The following is a 14,588-nucleotide window of genomic DNA, read 5'->3' as shown; positions in this document are numbered from 1 at the left end:
TTCGTTCTTACTCCGGGTTTCTTTTTCATTTCTTTTTTTTTTTATTCCTTTTCGATTTGTTGCTGTGGCTTCACTTCAGCGGAACTTGCCATCAAGCGACTATGTTTACATTCTCGTTTGCAATAACTGCTCAAGCATTTCTGCAGAGTTTGCATACCAGTCTTGTCGGATCCTTTTTCTTATATTTTCGCAATCGATGCGATGTCACGCTAGAATATCGCGCTCATCTCACTTTCACGGGCTTTCACGTTAACAACAGAGATATCAGCCAGCGGGGTTTCCAGCTCCCCAACCCGTCTGCGATCGCCTGCTCACCTGAGCACAGGTGCCGGCCTCACCTAGGCCGCTCGCAATCGACTCGTCCCCCGCCGCTGCCCTCCTCTAGAGGGCGACACCGTACACAAGCACGCGCCTCGCGGGCCACGCTGGCCGCGAATGCAAACGTGAGAGAGGAGAGCGTTTCCCCACGAGGGTGAGGGGAGCCGAGATCGTTTTTTTTTCCTCCGAGCCGGCGGGCCACAGAGCTGTGCGCGAACTTGTCGGGCCTGCAGGACGGCGTGCGCTCTTCGCAAAGGCTGATCGTCGAGTCTAAGGCACGCCGGTCCGCGTGCTACGGCTGTGGCAACCTTCAACGGCGGCGGTAGCGTCTGCGGCGTCCTTTGGCAATCAAGTTTCGCGCGCTCCAGCGAACTCGCGTGTTCGTGTGTGCGTGCGTCGTCTGCTGACGCCCTGTTTGCGAAGCCGTCTGCTTATCGTGCCGTCTCCCGTTGGCTCGGAAGGCAGAAGCCGTCATCGATGCCTTTTGCTTCCTGGCGATCCCGGCCACCTGCTGCGGGGGAAAAGAAAACGTCGGTGATGTTTTCGGCTTGGATGCTTCTCTGTGTGCAAGTGTGTGTGTGCGTGTAAGTCGTGACCCCCGCCTCTGGTGTGCTGTTATGAACGAACCTACGCGCTGGTCCGCGTCGTCTGCTAGGAGCGGTGCGATGGGTGAACGCGCTGTCCTCCGTTGTCAACGCTCGGCTGTGTGAGATCGTCTGCTAAACATCCGTGTTCGCGTGACCAGCGGTGCTTAGACACGAGCACGCGGTGTAGCTGGCTTCTACGACCAGTGTGCACCCTTTCAGTGACGTGAGAACGTCGTGACAGAAGCAGTCGCGTGTTGTGCGGGAAGTGTCGATTGTGTGGTGAATTATGTATCGTCCTCTATAACCCGCTCCGGCGGATTGAAATAATGGACAAATCTGTTAGCTGCAGGGACTATGCTACAACGCTGCGTTTGTTTATTCGACCGTGTAACTCGTTTTTGATACAAAACGAATAAGACAAATCTTGCTTCGGTGTGATCGCTTTTCAGGCCCGATTCGGTATTGCTGCTGGCATCTGTCTGAGTGAGGCTATTCACGAAACACCCGTATAACTGCCGCCCCGAGCATTATTCAGCTATTGGAGACGTTAGCAACCTTACGTCTGGATTCTTTTCCACGTCCTGAAAAGCTGTCCTGGGGCCTTTTCTGGCGACTGATATAACGACTGAGACACCCAGTCGGTGGTCTCTACCCTACAAGCAAATAAGACACGCTAGTCACGTGAACACTTCTTGCGCGACAGGACGTCAACCAAGCGCCAGCCCATCGCCTGGGACAGGACAGCGACTCGCTTGCTGTCTTTGCGACAAGGCAAGGACAAGGAAAAAAGGAAAGCTTGCGAGGCATCGCGGTCGCATCTGAAGCCTCTCGGTGATTGATGACGGTTGTCCCTCGTAGCCGCCGTGGAAGCCCTTGGACGACTTCCGTCGCGTGGCATCTCAAGTGACAGGAACCCCGCTCTCCGGCCAGTAAGCGTGACGTTGGCAAACGAGCCGGCCCTGCATGAACCCAAATTGCCTGTCCCATGAGCCGGCTCTTTTTTACCGCGTAGCACGTCCGACAACACACCGGAAATGCGGCCTGCTTCGGCCGCGATCGTCTGCTGCTCCAAGCAACGTTGCGTCGACTGCTCGCGAAGCGCTCACCAATACAAGCCTGAGTGAGATAAGCGTCGTTGCTGTGTGTCGTCTGGAACCTCGTTCGAACTGTTGCTCGGATCTGTTGTGCTGCCGTTCAGATTCGGCGTTGCGAAGCGCTTGTCGACGACAAAACGGCGAGCGGTAACAGAAACTTACCGTGAACCCTCCGAAGCGTTCCATCCGCGCAACCGGGAATCATTTTGGATACGGAGCTTCGAAGTAACGCGCTTAGCGATGTGCGTTCACAACCAACGTTCGTTTCCAAATTCTTCTCGTTACTAGTCCCAAAACTTTACTGTGCTGCCAAATTTGCAAACAGGAGCGACAAAATCGACAGCACCACGTGCTGAAGCCGTCTGTCAGCCCAGAATCCAGAACGTCTGCTACGTACACGACAGACAGATGGACAACGTCTTTCGTCAGCGCAGGCGAAACTGACTGCTTCGAGAGAGCGCTTCACGTGTTGGATTGTGTGCGGTGTCGCGGCGACAAAATTGTGTCACACGATGAGGAGCCGCTGCGGCGACTGCTACGGGCATCCGACCATGTGTGGGAGGCAGCGGAGTTCCGCGCGCTACGTTTGGATACTGCTACTTCTGCTCACACTTCTGGCGCGTGGCGCAGAATCGGGCCGTCTGCACCGGTTACGTCGAGGCCAGCAGACGACGACGGCCGAGCAAAAAGGTAAGCGGGTCACGACGGCCCCTGCAGAAGAGCGCCTTGACCGCGAGTTGTGTGGAGGGAAGGGGGGGGGGGGAGAGGTGTGCGGAAGGAGGTTGTTACCTAACTCTCGAAGTAAACCGGCTTTTGTTCTTTTTTTGGCGTTTCTTTAATGTGCTTCTATTGCACTCTGCTTCTGTTTGCCTTTTCTCTTTATTTTTCACTCCCGAGTAGCGTCCACGATGCAGCGGTGCTTATGTTCTACAGGTACGCGAAAGAAGGCGCAGGTCTCTCTCCCAATTGGAATTCCCGACACGTCTGGCGCGCGAGACGCGGCCTCCTTTGATGTCGGCAGCTGCTGGACGGCGCTAAATGCGGCTTCGTATAAAAAACCTTTAAATCAAGCGCGCGATAAGAATCGGGTGAATCGCGCCGGCAGCGTTATCGCCGATCGTTCATGAGGTTGCCTTTTTTTGCCCTGCGTGGCGTTTATATCATCGTCTCGATCGAGTAATAGGCCACGTAGCGTAGTTACACGCTCTATGGTGTACGCGGCAACGAGGTGAGCAAACAAGCCCGTGGGCACCGTACCGATTACAACGAGCAGCAGCACGCGTACGCGCCCGTCGATTACGGCCCAGAAATGAGGAAGGCAAACAAACCGGCCTGTAGGCGGCGGCAACGGCGCATCAGATTGCCGATCCCGCCTTGTATAGAGCGGGGCACGTCTACCGCGGCTGGATTTCGTGCGCGGAGAACACGAACTCTGGCGGGATGTCTGGACGCCCGCTGAATAGCAATAACTCCTGCAGGTTTGGGGCGACTTGATGATCATTCGCGATGCGACTGCGTCGATTAAATCTGTCCCGTTCGACCTGCATAAACAAGGCACTTAAAAAGAAGAGAACACCCTCCCGTGGCCACGTCCGACTTATCGGCGGCGATTTGTCGGAATGAGCAACACGTCTGCTTCTTTTCTGTCGTCTGTTCTAATATACGTCGTCTGCCGTATGATCTGATGTCTTCTGTCGTCTGCTGTGTTATCTGTAGTCTGTTTATCGTCTAACCTCCTCTGTTTTGACGTCTGCGGGTGTTTTCGGCGTATTATCTGACGCCATTGCTGTGTGTTCGACGTGTTCGTGCATGGACGCGAGAAAGTTCGCACCGCGTGGCCGCTGCGTTGCCGCCGTGAGTTCAAAGTCGAAACCATATTTTTTCTTTACTTTCTTTTTCTCGGGCGACATTCGACGTGAGTTTCGTGGCGAGAATTTCGAGCAGCCTCGTGTGCTTTGGTGGCGGCCAGCCGGATGCCTCGACGTCGTAGAGCCTTGCCGACGCTGCGCGTGTGATCGGCTTATCTCCGTATACGCAAGGCGTGCTTCTTGTCAAGCTCGCTGTCTTCGCGGGAAGATGACGGCAGAAAATACACGCAAGACACGGAGCTTGTTGCGAGGGTGTTGGGCTGTTGTCGGAAGCGGTGTGGCTATATTTAGCGGAGCTGTCACGTGGCCGCGCACTGTTGACGAACGGCCTCCCGGTGTTCGCGATGTATGCGAATTTCCCCGAGAATGACGACGCTCTATAATTTGACGCCCATGCGAGCCCAGCCAACGCGGTTTGCCCGCTCAAATCTTTGGGGTACGGTCGTTCAAAGCGCGTGTATACCGCTTCCGTTCCTGCGTGCACGCACAATGTAGTGTAGTGTCGTTCGTTTGTGCGCGTATATGATAGTGTTTTTGTTGCGCATTGTATTTCAATATTTATCGCTTAACACAGTAACGGTGGGATGTTTCTTTTAGTTAGCTTTCCTTGTTTGCCTTATTTACATTGTAGACTGTATTGTTGGCGTACGCGTGCGGGTGTCTGTATGGAAAAAGAGATTGCAACGTCAGTTTCTTAACCACGCCTTGGGCTTTATGGTAGTGGTGTCGCTAGATTTGGTGGCAGTGTTGTTAGCCAGTGGCTGAAGCCGCTACCATCGAACTATACCACCATAGCGACACGCTGTAGTGGTATGCGGGGTTAGCCCGTCGTGGCTGACCTGTAGTTGCTCCACCCGAGCATCCCTTACGCTCGGGCGTTTCATCAAACGTAGAACCAGAAGGTGTGGAACTTCCTTCTTGGTTGCCCCAGGCCCATCGGGGATCACCGCGTCGCTTGTGGAAGACCCCCTCTTCCATAGACCTCGAAGTAACAACGCCTTTCTCTCCTATTCGAGCTGCGGGCACAACCACACGTCACCGATCTCACTGCGTAAGGTCTTACGTGGACAGGCGGCTCCAACGTTGCCAACCTTACCGTCTGTCTGCTGCTGTTAACCGAAACAACGGCAACGTCAAGCGCGAAGTGTAGCGGTTCGGAGGACCTGCGGAACTTCGAAGCGTACGCATCAAAAAGAAAAGATAAACCGAGTCACATGTTTGCCCAGCAGCGCAGGCCGATGGCGCGTCGACGCCGACTGTAAAGAAGACAAAGCCCCCCCACCTAATGGTGCTTTTACTGCCGCACACGACGGGCACGAACGCGCAGACACGCCAACGGTTTCCCCGCGCATCGCTGGGAAGCTCGCCGCACGGGCTAACGTCGCTTCGTCTCGCGTCATGGCGCCCAAGAAGAAAACTGCCGACCGGAGAAGAAACTGTCTGCGTGTGGAGGCAATTAAAGGGCTCCACGAGCTCGCATTGTGGTGTTTCTTTTTTTATTTATTTACTCTTTTTTTTTTCGGGTGCGCGCACTGGAACGCGCGTGGATGGGCACCATGCAATATGCATGCGCAGTGCCAGGCCTTTCCGTGCGGAGGACGGTAAGAGGAAGGGAAAGAGTGTGAAAAAAGCACGTGGGTATAGGCTTGAGAAAAAGGTGATTCGTTGCCGTTTAGTTTTGCTGCGGGCTCCTCGGGAGCGAAGCAAGCTTTGAACTGCGTCTATCTGTACGGGCCGCCGTTTTGCACCGGCCTTGGTGGTGGTGTTGTTGCGTTTCGGCTTAACCCGTGGCGGGCGCTCGGTTTCACGTGCGACCGAGATGATGATGAAAAACTTTATTGAAAATGCCCGGCGATTTGGGTGGGGTGGGGCCATAAGCACCCCAGCCTAGGTGACGGCCTCGAGTCCTTGGACCCGGGCGGCTTCCTCGGCGTGCCGGACGGCCCACAGTTGATCGGCGAGGTCGTGGCTGAGCAGGGCCGCCTCCCAACGCGCCCCTCGGTCCGAGACTGCCATTTCTATCCCGTTCGTCGGAGACTCCTGCTGCTGGCTACCGGCGCATGCCCACAGCATGTGCTGCAGCGTCGCTCTGGCTCCGCACGCTTTACAGGCGTCGGACGGATATATGTCGGGGTAGCAGAGGTGAAGGATCACCGGGTTAGGATATGTGTGTGTTTGCAATTGCCTCCAGGCAACCGCCTGTTTCTTGTTTAGGTTGGCGTGCGGTGGTGGGTATTTACATCTGTTCAATCTGTAGTGTTGCGTGATGTCTCTGAAAGTGGTCATGCGATCCCCCCACGTCCACTCCTGCATCGCTCTCGCGGTGGGCGAGACGTCGGGATTGCCGGCGGGCGCCGCGGCTCGGCATGTAAGTCCTCGAGCCGTGGCGTGGGCCGTCTCGTTTCCCGAGAGCGGAGGGTCCGTGTGGGCGGGGGTCCATACGAGGAAACGGTCGTTTTTGCGGCAAATATTGCCCTCTTGAATTTGGAGAATGTGGGCCGCTTCCCGGGAGATCCGGCCGCTAGCATAGTTGCGTATCGCTGCCTGCGAGTCGCTGATTATCACCTCGGCATCCGTGGTGGCCACCGCGAGGGCTATCGCTGCTTCCTCGGCCGCCTCCGTCTCTTCCGTGCGTATCGTCGCGCTCGCGACGCAAGTTCCGCTATGGTCCGTGACTGCAACCGCGAAACCACGCCGCCGCTCGTAACGGGCCGCATCTACGTAGACAGTTTCTTTGTTGCTGCCGTATTTCTTTTGTAAATCCCGCGCGCGCCTGTTGCGCCGGCCGGCGTGATGCGTCGGGTGCATGTTCTTGGGCAACGGCGAAACGGCGATGCGCTCGCGAATCGGTATGGGTATCGCAACCTTTTCGCCCTGCTGTGTGTAGTAGCTGATGCCCAGCGTCTCGAGAATGTGTCGTCCGGTTCTGCTTTTTGACAAACGCTCGTACTGCGCGATGTTGTGCGCTTCTATTATCTCGTCTAGGGTATTGTGTAAACCCAGTTCGAGAAATTTATCCGTGCTGGTATTGATCGGCAATCCTATGGCACGTTTGTACGCCTTGCGGATGAGGCGGTCTAGTTTAGTTCGTTCGGCCACCTGCCACTTGAGGTAGGAGGCGACGTACTTTATGTGACTGGTTACGAACGCTTGTACCAGGCGGATCGTATTGTTTTCTTTCATTCCGCTATGTCTGTTCGTGATGCGTATCAGTAACCGGATAGTTTCATTGACCGCACGCTCTAGTCTGCGTACGGTTTCGCCGTTGTGGCCGTTGGCCGACAGGTGCAAGCCCAGTACCCTAATTTTGTGAACATGCGGGATGATGGTGCCGTCAGATGTGACTACTCTAATTTCTCTGTCGGCGTGCTCGGCCGCGGAATCGGAGCTCCTGGGTTTACGACCCCTGCGCGTGGGTCTGTAAAGCAGGAGCTCCGATTTGGCCGCGGAGCATTCGAGGCCCGTGTCACGTAGATACTCCTGCACCGCGTCGACGGCCGCCTGTAAGGTTTGCTCTACGTGGCCGTCATTTCCCTCAGCAACCCAGAGCGTAATGTCATCGGCGTACAAGCTGTGGTGGAGGCCTTCTATCTCTGCCAGTTTCTGGGGTAATCCGAGAAGCACGACGTTAAAGAGCATGGGCGAGATGACAGAGCCCTGCGGTGTGCCCGTGCAACCTATGTCTATGTCTTGCGATTCCAGTCCGCCGATCACTATGCGGGCATGGCGACCCGTAAGGAAGTCCCGTACGTAGTCGTACGTTCTCTCGCCCAGTCCCAATGCTCGTATGCTTTCAAGTATCGCAGCGTGTTTTACGTTGTCGAACGCCTTTTTGAGGTCAAGACCGAGTATTGCTTTTGTGGATCGCGTGGGATTGTCTACGATGTGGTGTTTGAGTTGAATCATGACGTCCTGCGTAGAAAGGCCACGACGGAACCCCAGCATCGTGTGCGGCAGCATGTCTCGGTCCTCGAGGTAGTTGGTAAGGCGAGTGAGAACCGCGTGTTCCATGACCTTGCCGACGCAGGACGTCAGGGATATTGGTCGAAGATTGTCGATTTGTACCCGTTTGCCCGGTTTGGGGATCATAATTATGCGCGCCGTTTTCCACGAGCTCGGTATCGTGCCGGCATTCCAGCACACGTTAATGTAATCCGTCAGCCGTTCTATCGACTCGTCGTCCAAGTTGCGGAGCGTTTTATTGGTTACGCCGTCCGGGCCCGACGCCGATTTTCTGTTGAGCTTGTGCAGTACCGCCCTCACCTCTGCTACGCTAAAGTCTTTATCTAGCTGCACGTTACTCTTCCCCGCGTACGCCGGATGCGAGACGGGGCTAGTTGCCTTGACGTAACGGGTTCGCACGGCTTCTAGAAAGTCCGCGGACGTGCCTTCGAAGTCGTGTACTAGCTTGTTAATCTTATGAGCGTGCGCTGATTTGGTCTCCTCAGGATCCAAGAGGTGCCGGAGGAGGTGCCATGTCTTGGCCATTCCTAGCTGATTTTCCATACCGTTGCACGTCTCCTCCCACTGCGTTTTGCATACCTGCAATGCGTGGACTTCTATGTCTCTGTTTAGCCGTGCTATGCGTCTGCGTAGCGTTCGATTGTGTCTTTGACGCTTCCACCTGTCCTGTAAGCTGCGCTTGGCTTCCCACATGTGTAGGAGTTTACTATCTATCACCTCTAGGTGTGCTTCCTGCGGTACTTCCCGCGTTGCCGCTTCGACATCCCTCCTGAGCGTCGCGGTCCAGCTCGGTGTGGTTTGTTTGCTTCCTTTTATTTCAACTTCTTTTTTTCCAGCGACACGGTGGCGTTTAACCTTGTTTCGGTGTTATATGGCTTTCGGTTTTCTGCGCCGTTCATCGAAGCCAGCATTCAGCATATATGCTAAAATGGAAGCAAAACAACACAAGATTAGAGAAAACTAAGCCGGTGACCGATAGCAGACGCTCTGGTAATCCACGGTGCGCGTATACCGCAGTATCTGCTGCACGGTTGCACGGTGCCCTGCACTGTAAAGCAATTTCCAGTTTGTCTTTATCGAGGGCGATTGGCCAACGTGAACGCCTTTGATTTGCTCAGGCCCTCCGCGCGTGTGCGCTAGTTCACCGCGTCTTTCCTCCTCCTCCCTCTCTCTCTCTTCTTTCGGTTCCCTCTTTCCCGTCCCCCGGAGTAGGGTAGCCAACCAGACGCATTTCTGGTTAACATTCCCGCCTTCTCTCTTTCCTTCGTCCTCTTCCAGTTGCGGGGGCCACAACTCCAATGTTGACGGAATGCAATAACGCACGCGCTTTGTGTGCACGATGTGCAGCCCCGCGCTTGGTCTAAAATTGATCGGCTGCTCACCTCTTACTCAGTATCTTCTTACTCCTCCTTCTCGTGCAGGGTAGCCAACGGGAGTTGTCTCTGGGTAACCCCTTCACTTTTCTATAAACATCGGCGCTCTCTCTCTCTCTCGAGCTGATATTTCTGTACATCCATCGTCCGGACTACTTCGCCGAAGCTAAGTGAGGTTTTAGTAGTGGCGGTGGTACGTATAACACGACCTTATCAGAATATGCGTATCCGAGCCTGCTTTTGTCTCCGTCTCCTATAACGTAAGGGCTCGTTCAGACCAGGCGCCGCGACGTACGAGAGGAGCGGGTAAGTGGGGAGGGCCCATGTTGAGAGCCCATGTTGATGTTGATGTCACCCATGTTGAGAGGTCTTTCAGTTCACTATGTAGGCGAGATGCACAGTCGAGGGAAACGTTTTCTTGTGATGTGTTTCGTTCCAGGGCACATTCCCTGTCTGCACTAACCTAGGCATTTGACCCTTCTGCGCCGATTTGGTTGCCGCCGGATCTAAAAGATGCCTCAACTACTGCCATGTTTTCTTTTTTTCTTTTTGCATCCGGATTGCCCATTCATCCGGTCCCAAATCTGGCCCCATTGTTTGCACTGCAAGTCCAACGCGTAGGCTTCGATTTCTCGTTCTAGCTTGGCCACCTTCCTACGGAGGACCCCACTATGCTTTTGTTTCTTCCACCTCCGAAGGAGACTCGCATGCGCTTCCCACATGTGTAGCAGTCTAGAGTCCGCTGTTAAACCTTCCTCCGCAAATTCCAGAGCAAATGTGCTGCGTAGTCAGGTTGTTGTTGTTGTTGTTGTTGTTGTTGTTGTTGTTGTTTTTGTTGTTGTTGTTGTTTTTGCACTGCGGAACTTTATGCAGGGGAACCTTGCTTTTTCTTGTTCTTTTTTTCCACAAATGTTCGGCACCTCGAGAAAGTCGATGACGCCATCATTCTCACAGAAGTTACAGTTGCGAGCTAAATTATAGGCGATATTCAAGGACCGAGTCCGTGCCGTGTGAGAGAACAGGTCGCCAGTTATTGCCGTTGCAACATTTATTCGCACGCTGTGCATATAATACAAGGCGATTCAGAGAAACCACAAATATTGCTTATGCGTCAAAATTAGATCTTCATGTAGTAGGCTTTCTTTCTCTCTCTTTTCGCTGTTTCTCGTTTTGTACGAGCGTTGTAGACTGCGCACGCGTTCTTCTTCCATCGATTATCCGCTTAAGCGCGCATACACACACACACAACCCACTCCCATCATCGCCGGCTCGAATCTTCTACGCGGGCCTGTCCGCGCGATAGTAATTGTGCTATTACGATGCTCGGGCCTCACCGCGTGCGAGCGCATTACACATATATGTGTGTGTGCACAGGTTGAGGGTAATTACTACACCGTCTCTCTTCTCCATCACGATGCGGCCGCACACGCGCGTTGTGCTCTGCTATAACGACGGAGAAGCCATTAATCGGTGCCTGGATGCAGGCAGCCGTGGCCCTTCTTCCGCGCTTGCTCTCTCCCTCCCTCTCTCTCTCTCCCTCTCTCTCTCTGTCTCTCTCTTCGTGCGCTGGCGTGGAAGCTGGAGCTGGTCAATTTCCCTGGAGAAATTCCTGTTCATCGTGCCCGACCCAGCAGCAGTTTGTTTTAACTAGCGTTGTACGCGAGCTGCAATAAACCATCCGGTTAACAGTCACGAGGGGGGTTGCCCCCATCTTCTTCTTTTAACTCTTTCTCTCTCTCTTTCTCTTTATTTTTTTTTAATGCGGGGTAATCAAGGGCAATGAGGTCGTGGTCCACAGTATAATTGACTCGCCCTTGCTCTTCTTGCTTTGCCATCGATGTGTGATTAAAAAAAAAATAATGCTTCGAAAATGTCTGTCCTTGGCGCAAAACGACACGCTGTCCTTTAATTTAGACGTTCAGGCCAGTATAACACATACTGGAATGTCGACACGCGTGTTCTTTTTTTTTTCTCCAGATTTTTTTTTTTCTCTAACGTGCTCTCATGGCGCGGCACAAGACAATCATGATCGTGATGACCGTTTATCCGTCTCGAAATAACGCAGTGGCTATGTGGGATACCGCAGTATAACGCTCCGGTTACATACGGGCCTGCTGGCAGTGCTCTGATTAGTATTGCGATTAATTCGTTAGTACTTGGTTTATTTTTTTTTTACCTATCCCTGCCTGCAACTTCACTCCAGCATATGAAAAAAAAAACGAAAATATGGACGTTGCGTTGTGTCGGCCTGCCCCTAAACCAGCCTTTGCGAAGCGAAAAGCTCAGCGCAGCATATACTGTGATAGCTTGAGTATTACGAGGTTAACTTGCACCTAACGCTGATTATGGAACCGCTAATGGAACGTGCGTCCTCGCGCTAGGTGCCAGATTCACCTGATGCAGCGGGGTGACTGTCCTTTTGAACAGTAGATCTATTCGCCCCCCCCCCCCCTTTTTTTTTTCTTTCTTAATAAACACAACGCACGAAGCAACGGCAGACGGTTGTGGTGTGCCGGCGAGCGGAATAAGGAAGCGAAGAAGCGTGCTCGGCCAGAGAAATGGAAACGTGCTCGTAACAGCGATAGAAGAACGAATGCACGAAACGAAAAAAAAAAACACAGAAAGGTAAAATAAAAGCGAAGCGGAAGCGTGGAGCGCATCTCTCTTAGAAAACGAATTCGTGAGTGTCTGCTTCGTTGCGCTGCGCGCACGATGTGAATCCAGAAAAAAAAAAAAGAAAAGGACGGCGCGTCCGCGGAGAATGAGGAAACGCGAAGAACAGAGGTAATATTTAATGAACCAACGAAATGTGAATAACTGCGTCGAAGGAAGAACGACCAAGTCATAGACTGGGGTGATGTATGTCGGTTCGCCTCTCTTTCGGCCAGCGAGCTCGAGAGGAGGTCTGGTTTCGCCAAGTGTTACCGCATAGCTGTTCCGCGATCTCGAGGCTGCAGCCCCCCCCCCCCCTCCCCCATTGATCACGTCCAGGGGTTGCGGCCGTTCCGGTTTCGGCGGTGCCCTGGCGCGTTGAATTTCCCCTGCTCCGTCGTCGATAGAAAACGAACGGCAAGCACCTGCAAACGTGTGCTCAGGTAATAACAACGCCCGCTCGCAGATTAAGTTAGACGGCTGGGCTTGTCACTCGGCCTTTGAACATTTCTTTTGCGCCGGGAAGTGCTCTTCTATACTTCGCGGAGCAGCGACAACTGTCAACTCTTTCTGGTGCAGTGAGTGTTGAGAGAATCGTGCCGTGTGTCGCAGTTATACCGTTAGCCAAGCCGCTCGACGAAGAAAAAAAAATTTTTTTAACTGTGCAAGGTACAATTCTAAGGCCTACATTTTTCGCTCATCGGAGGCCTTACGACCGAACACAGTAGGTCTTAAAATCGTGTCTTTAATTTTTTTCTCTTCTTTCGTTGAACAGCCTGGCTAACGTTAGCTGGGACACTCTATAAATGATTTGCAAGCAATGTTCGGCATTGAAAGACACGACTCCAAAGAGAGAGAGAGAGAAGAAAGGGGAAAGGCAGGGAGGTTAACCAGATTCGTAGATCCGGTTTGCTACCCGACCGGCAGAGGGGAGGGGGAGGTAAAAGTGATAGCAAAGCGGACATAAAGAAAGAAAGGAGCATACACATACAATCGCACGACTCCAAAATCTCCGAAAGCTCGGGAAGTACCAGTGTCGGCAACTCTGGGTGCATAAAGGTTGTCGACTTGGCGCTGCAGATAAGTATGGTTCTCGCTCGTATTTTGCGAATGTCCTCGCGTAGCATCACGCAGAGATTAGGCCTGCGTGCCACGTATCTTTCAAGCCGATTGCATAAGTCTTATCACCTACCTCGGTAGGCACAAAAAACGGTCTGCAAATAATTTGTGGTCATGCTACCACACCGTTACGGCCGCGCATTAAGAAGTTCAAAGATCCATACGCTGCCTCTTAGGCCACGATCTGTTGGCGATTCGTGAAAAAAGCCCTCGATGCCTTTTCGGAAACTCCTCCGGGGAAATTGGAAGCCAGGCTTTATTTCCCTCTTGCCGCCAGCGAGGCGCGTGAGAGACGCTGTAATGGCTGGCTGCGAATTAACTTGGACAATGCCCGGGGTTCGTTACTTTGCGAACAGAGACCCGCAGACGAAGTAAATGTTTCGCATTGCGTCCCCATTGGAATACGGCCACCGTGACCTATAAGATTCGAACCTGTGACTACGGCGCTCAGCGGCATAACGCCATAACAGCCTAGCCACGACATCAGGCATGTATATGACCTGACTTGTATGTTTGTCACCTGTTGCAAGAAGGAACTGTACAATGCTCAAGCGTGGACAGCGACGAACGCCCTTTTAAGCGTAACTACATGGAAGCGTGGCGTCTAGTAGGGCTCTAGATGCATAGCCTGTTTCTAAGAGCGAAGTAGTCCAGAGTGTACGGCCTGTAGTCTGCAGTAAGCTGCGATTACAAATGTTGAACCTGAAAAAAAAAAGAAGCAACGGATCGGAGTATATTCGAAATTATTCGCCCTTCACTTATTGTGGGGGCACCGCACGCCATTCTGAATCCAACGCGCCTGAATTTCGCTTCGCCGTCAAAGCGGAAACGCGCGCGTTATCTGGAACACGAAACTTTCCGCCAGGCGGTGTCGACGCTGTTGGCTTGCCGGCACCGACCTCTTAATCCGCGATAATCCTTACAAATTACGCGAAGTCGCTCGTTAGTTCTATCCGGCTTGCGTAGCTTTCGGCGCGAGTCGGCAGGGTGCAGCACCACCGTTATCGGCTGCCATCTTGCAATATCACCGCTGCAATTGCGCAGTATCACCGCACTCTACTGCTGGTCCCGTAAAGTCATCGAAACGCGCTGCATGTGCCGTACACATCGCGCTTTTGGTTTAATTCGATCCGAGGGGGGGGGGGGAAACTGAGCGCCAACGGGCAGTTTGTTCGCATTATGAGGAGCGATGACCCGGCTCTCCGGGCAGGCAATACTACACACTGCGTCACGATAAGCGGCCGTTGTGACGACGCCGCGAAAGGATTACGCTCGTCGAGCGAGGCTTATCTGCCCTGCCCCGCGTGTGCGTGTGGGTGGTTTCCTCCTGAAGGATTAGGGGAGGGCCCTCGCAGTGTGAAGAGAGACGTCTAAATGCACTGTGTCGAGGGACAAAGCTAAAATAGTCGACGGTACTCGTTGTGCTTTGCTTTCTTTACTTTCTTTCTCTTTTCTTTCTTATATGATGGAGAAGGGACTGCTAAGGAAGACCGGGTGCGGTACACTGCAATGGAATGCGTGGAAGATAGGAGGGAAGGAATTGCCCAGGAGGGAAGCATGGGTGCTGGGTTGTCTCGTCCCCAATTCACCCCAATAGCATTTCGTTCGCCGGAG

The 14,588-nt window shown here is 53.3% G+C and overlaps 1 protein-coding gene across 2 annotated transcripts in view; it reads left to right on the top strand.

Moving 5' to 3' along the window:
- The first annotated feature begins 351 nt into the window (after positions 1-351).
- Positions 352-14,588, top strand: part of LOC135908571 (tyrosine-protein kinase transmembrane receptor Ror-like) — a 351,625-nt gene continuing 337,388 nt past the window's right edge. The window contains exon 1 of one of the 2 annotated variants that reach the window (XM_065440375.2): positions 352-2,689. In XM_065440375.2, the coding sequence (XP_065296447.1) occupies positions 2,512-2,689 (178 nt within the window). In that variant the 5' untranslated portion in view covers positions 352-2,511. The remainder of the gene's footprint in view (positions 2,690-14,588) is intronic. The other variant, XM_070526426.1, reaches the window with a different exon arrangement.

The sequence above is a fragment of the Dermacentor albipictus genome, chromosome 9 (genome assembly GCF_038994185.2).
Source record: "Dermacentor albipictus isolate Rhodes 1998 colony chromosome 9, USDA_Dalb.pri_finalv2, whole genome shotgun sequence".
In the NCBI taxonomy this organism is placed as follows: domain Eukaryota; kingdom Metazoa; phylum Arthropoda; class Arachnida; order Ixodida; family Ixodidae; genus Dermacentor; species Dermacentor albipictus.
Note: the sequence above shows the minus strand (reverse complement) of the source record. Positions and strands in the feature narration are given on the sequence as shown.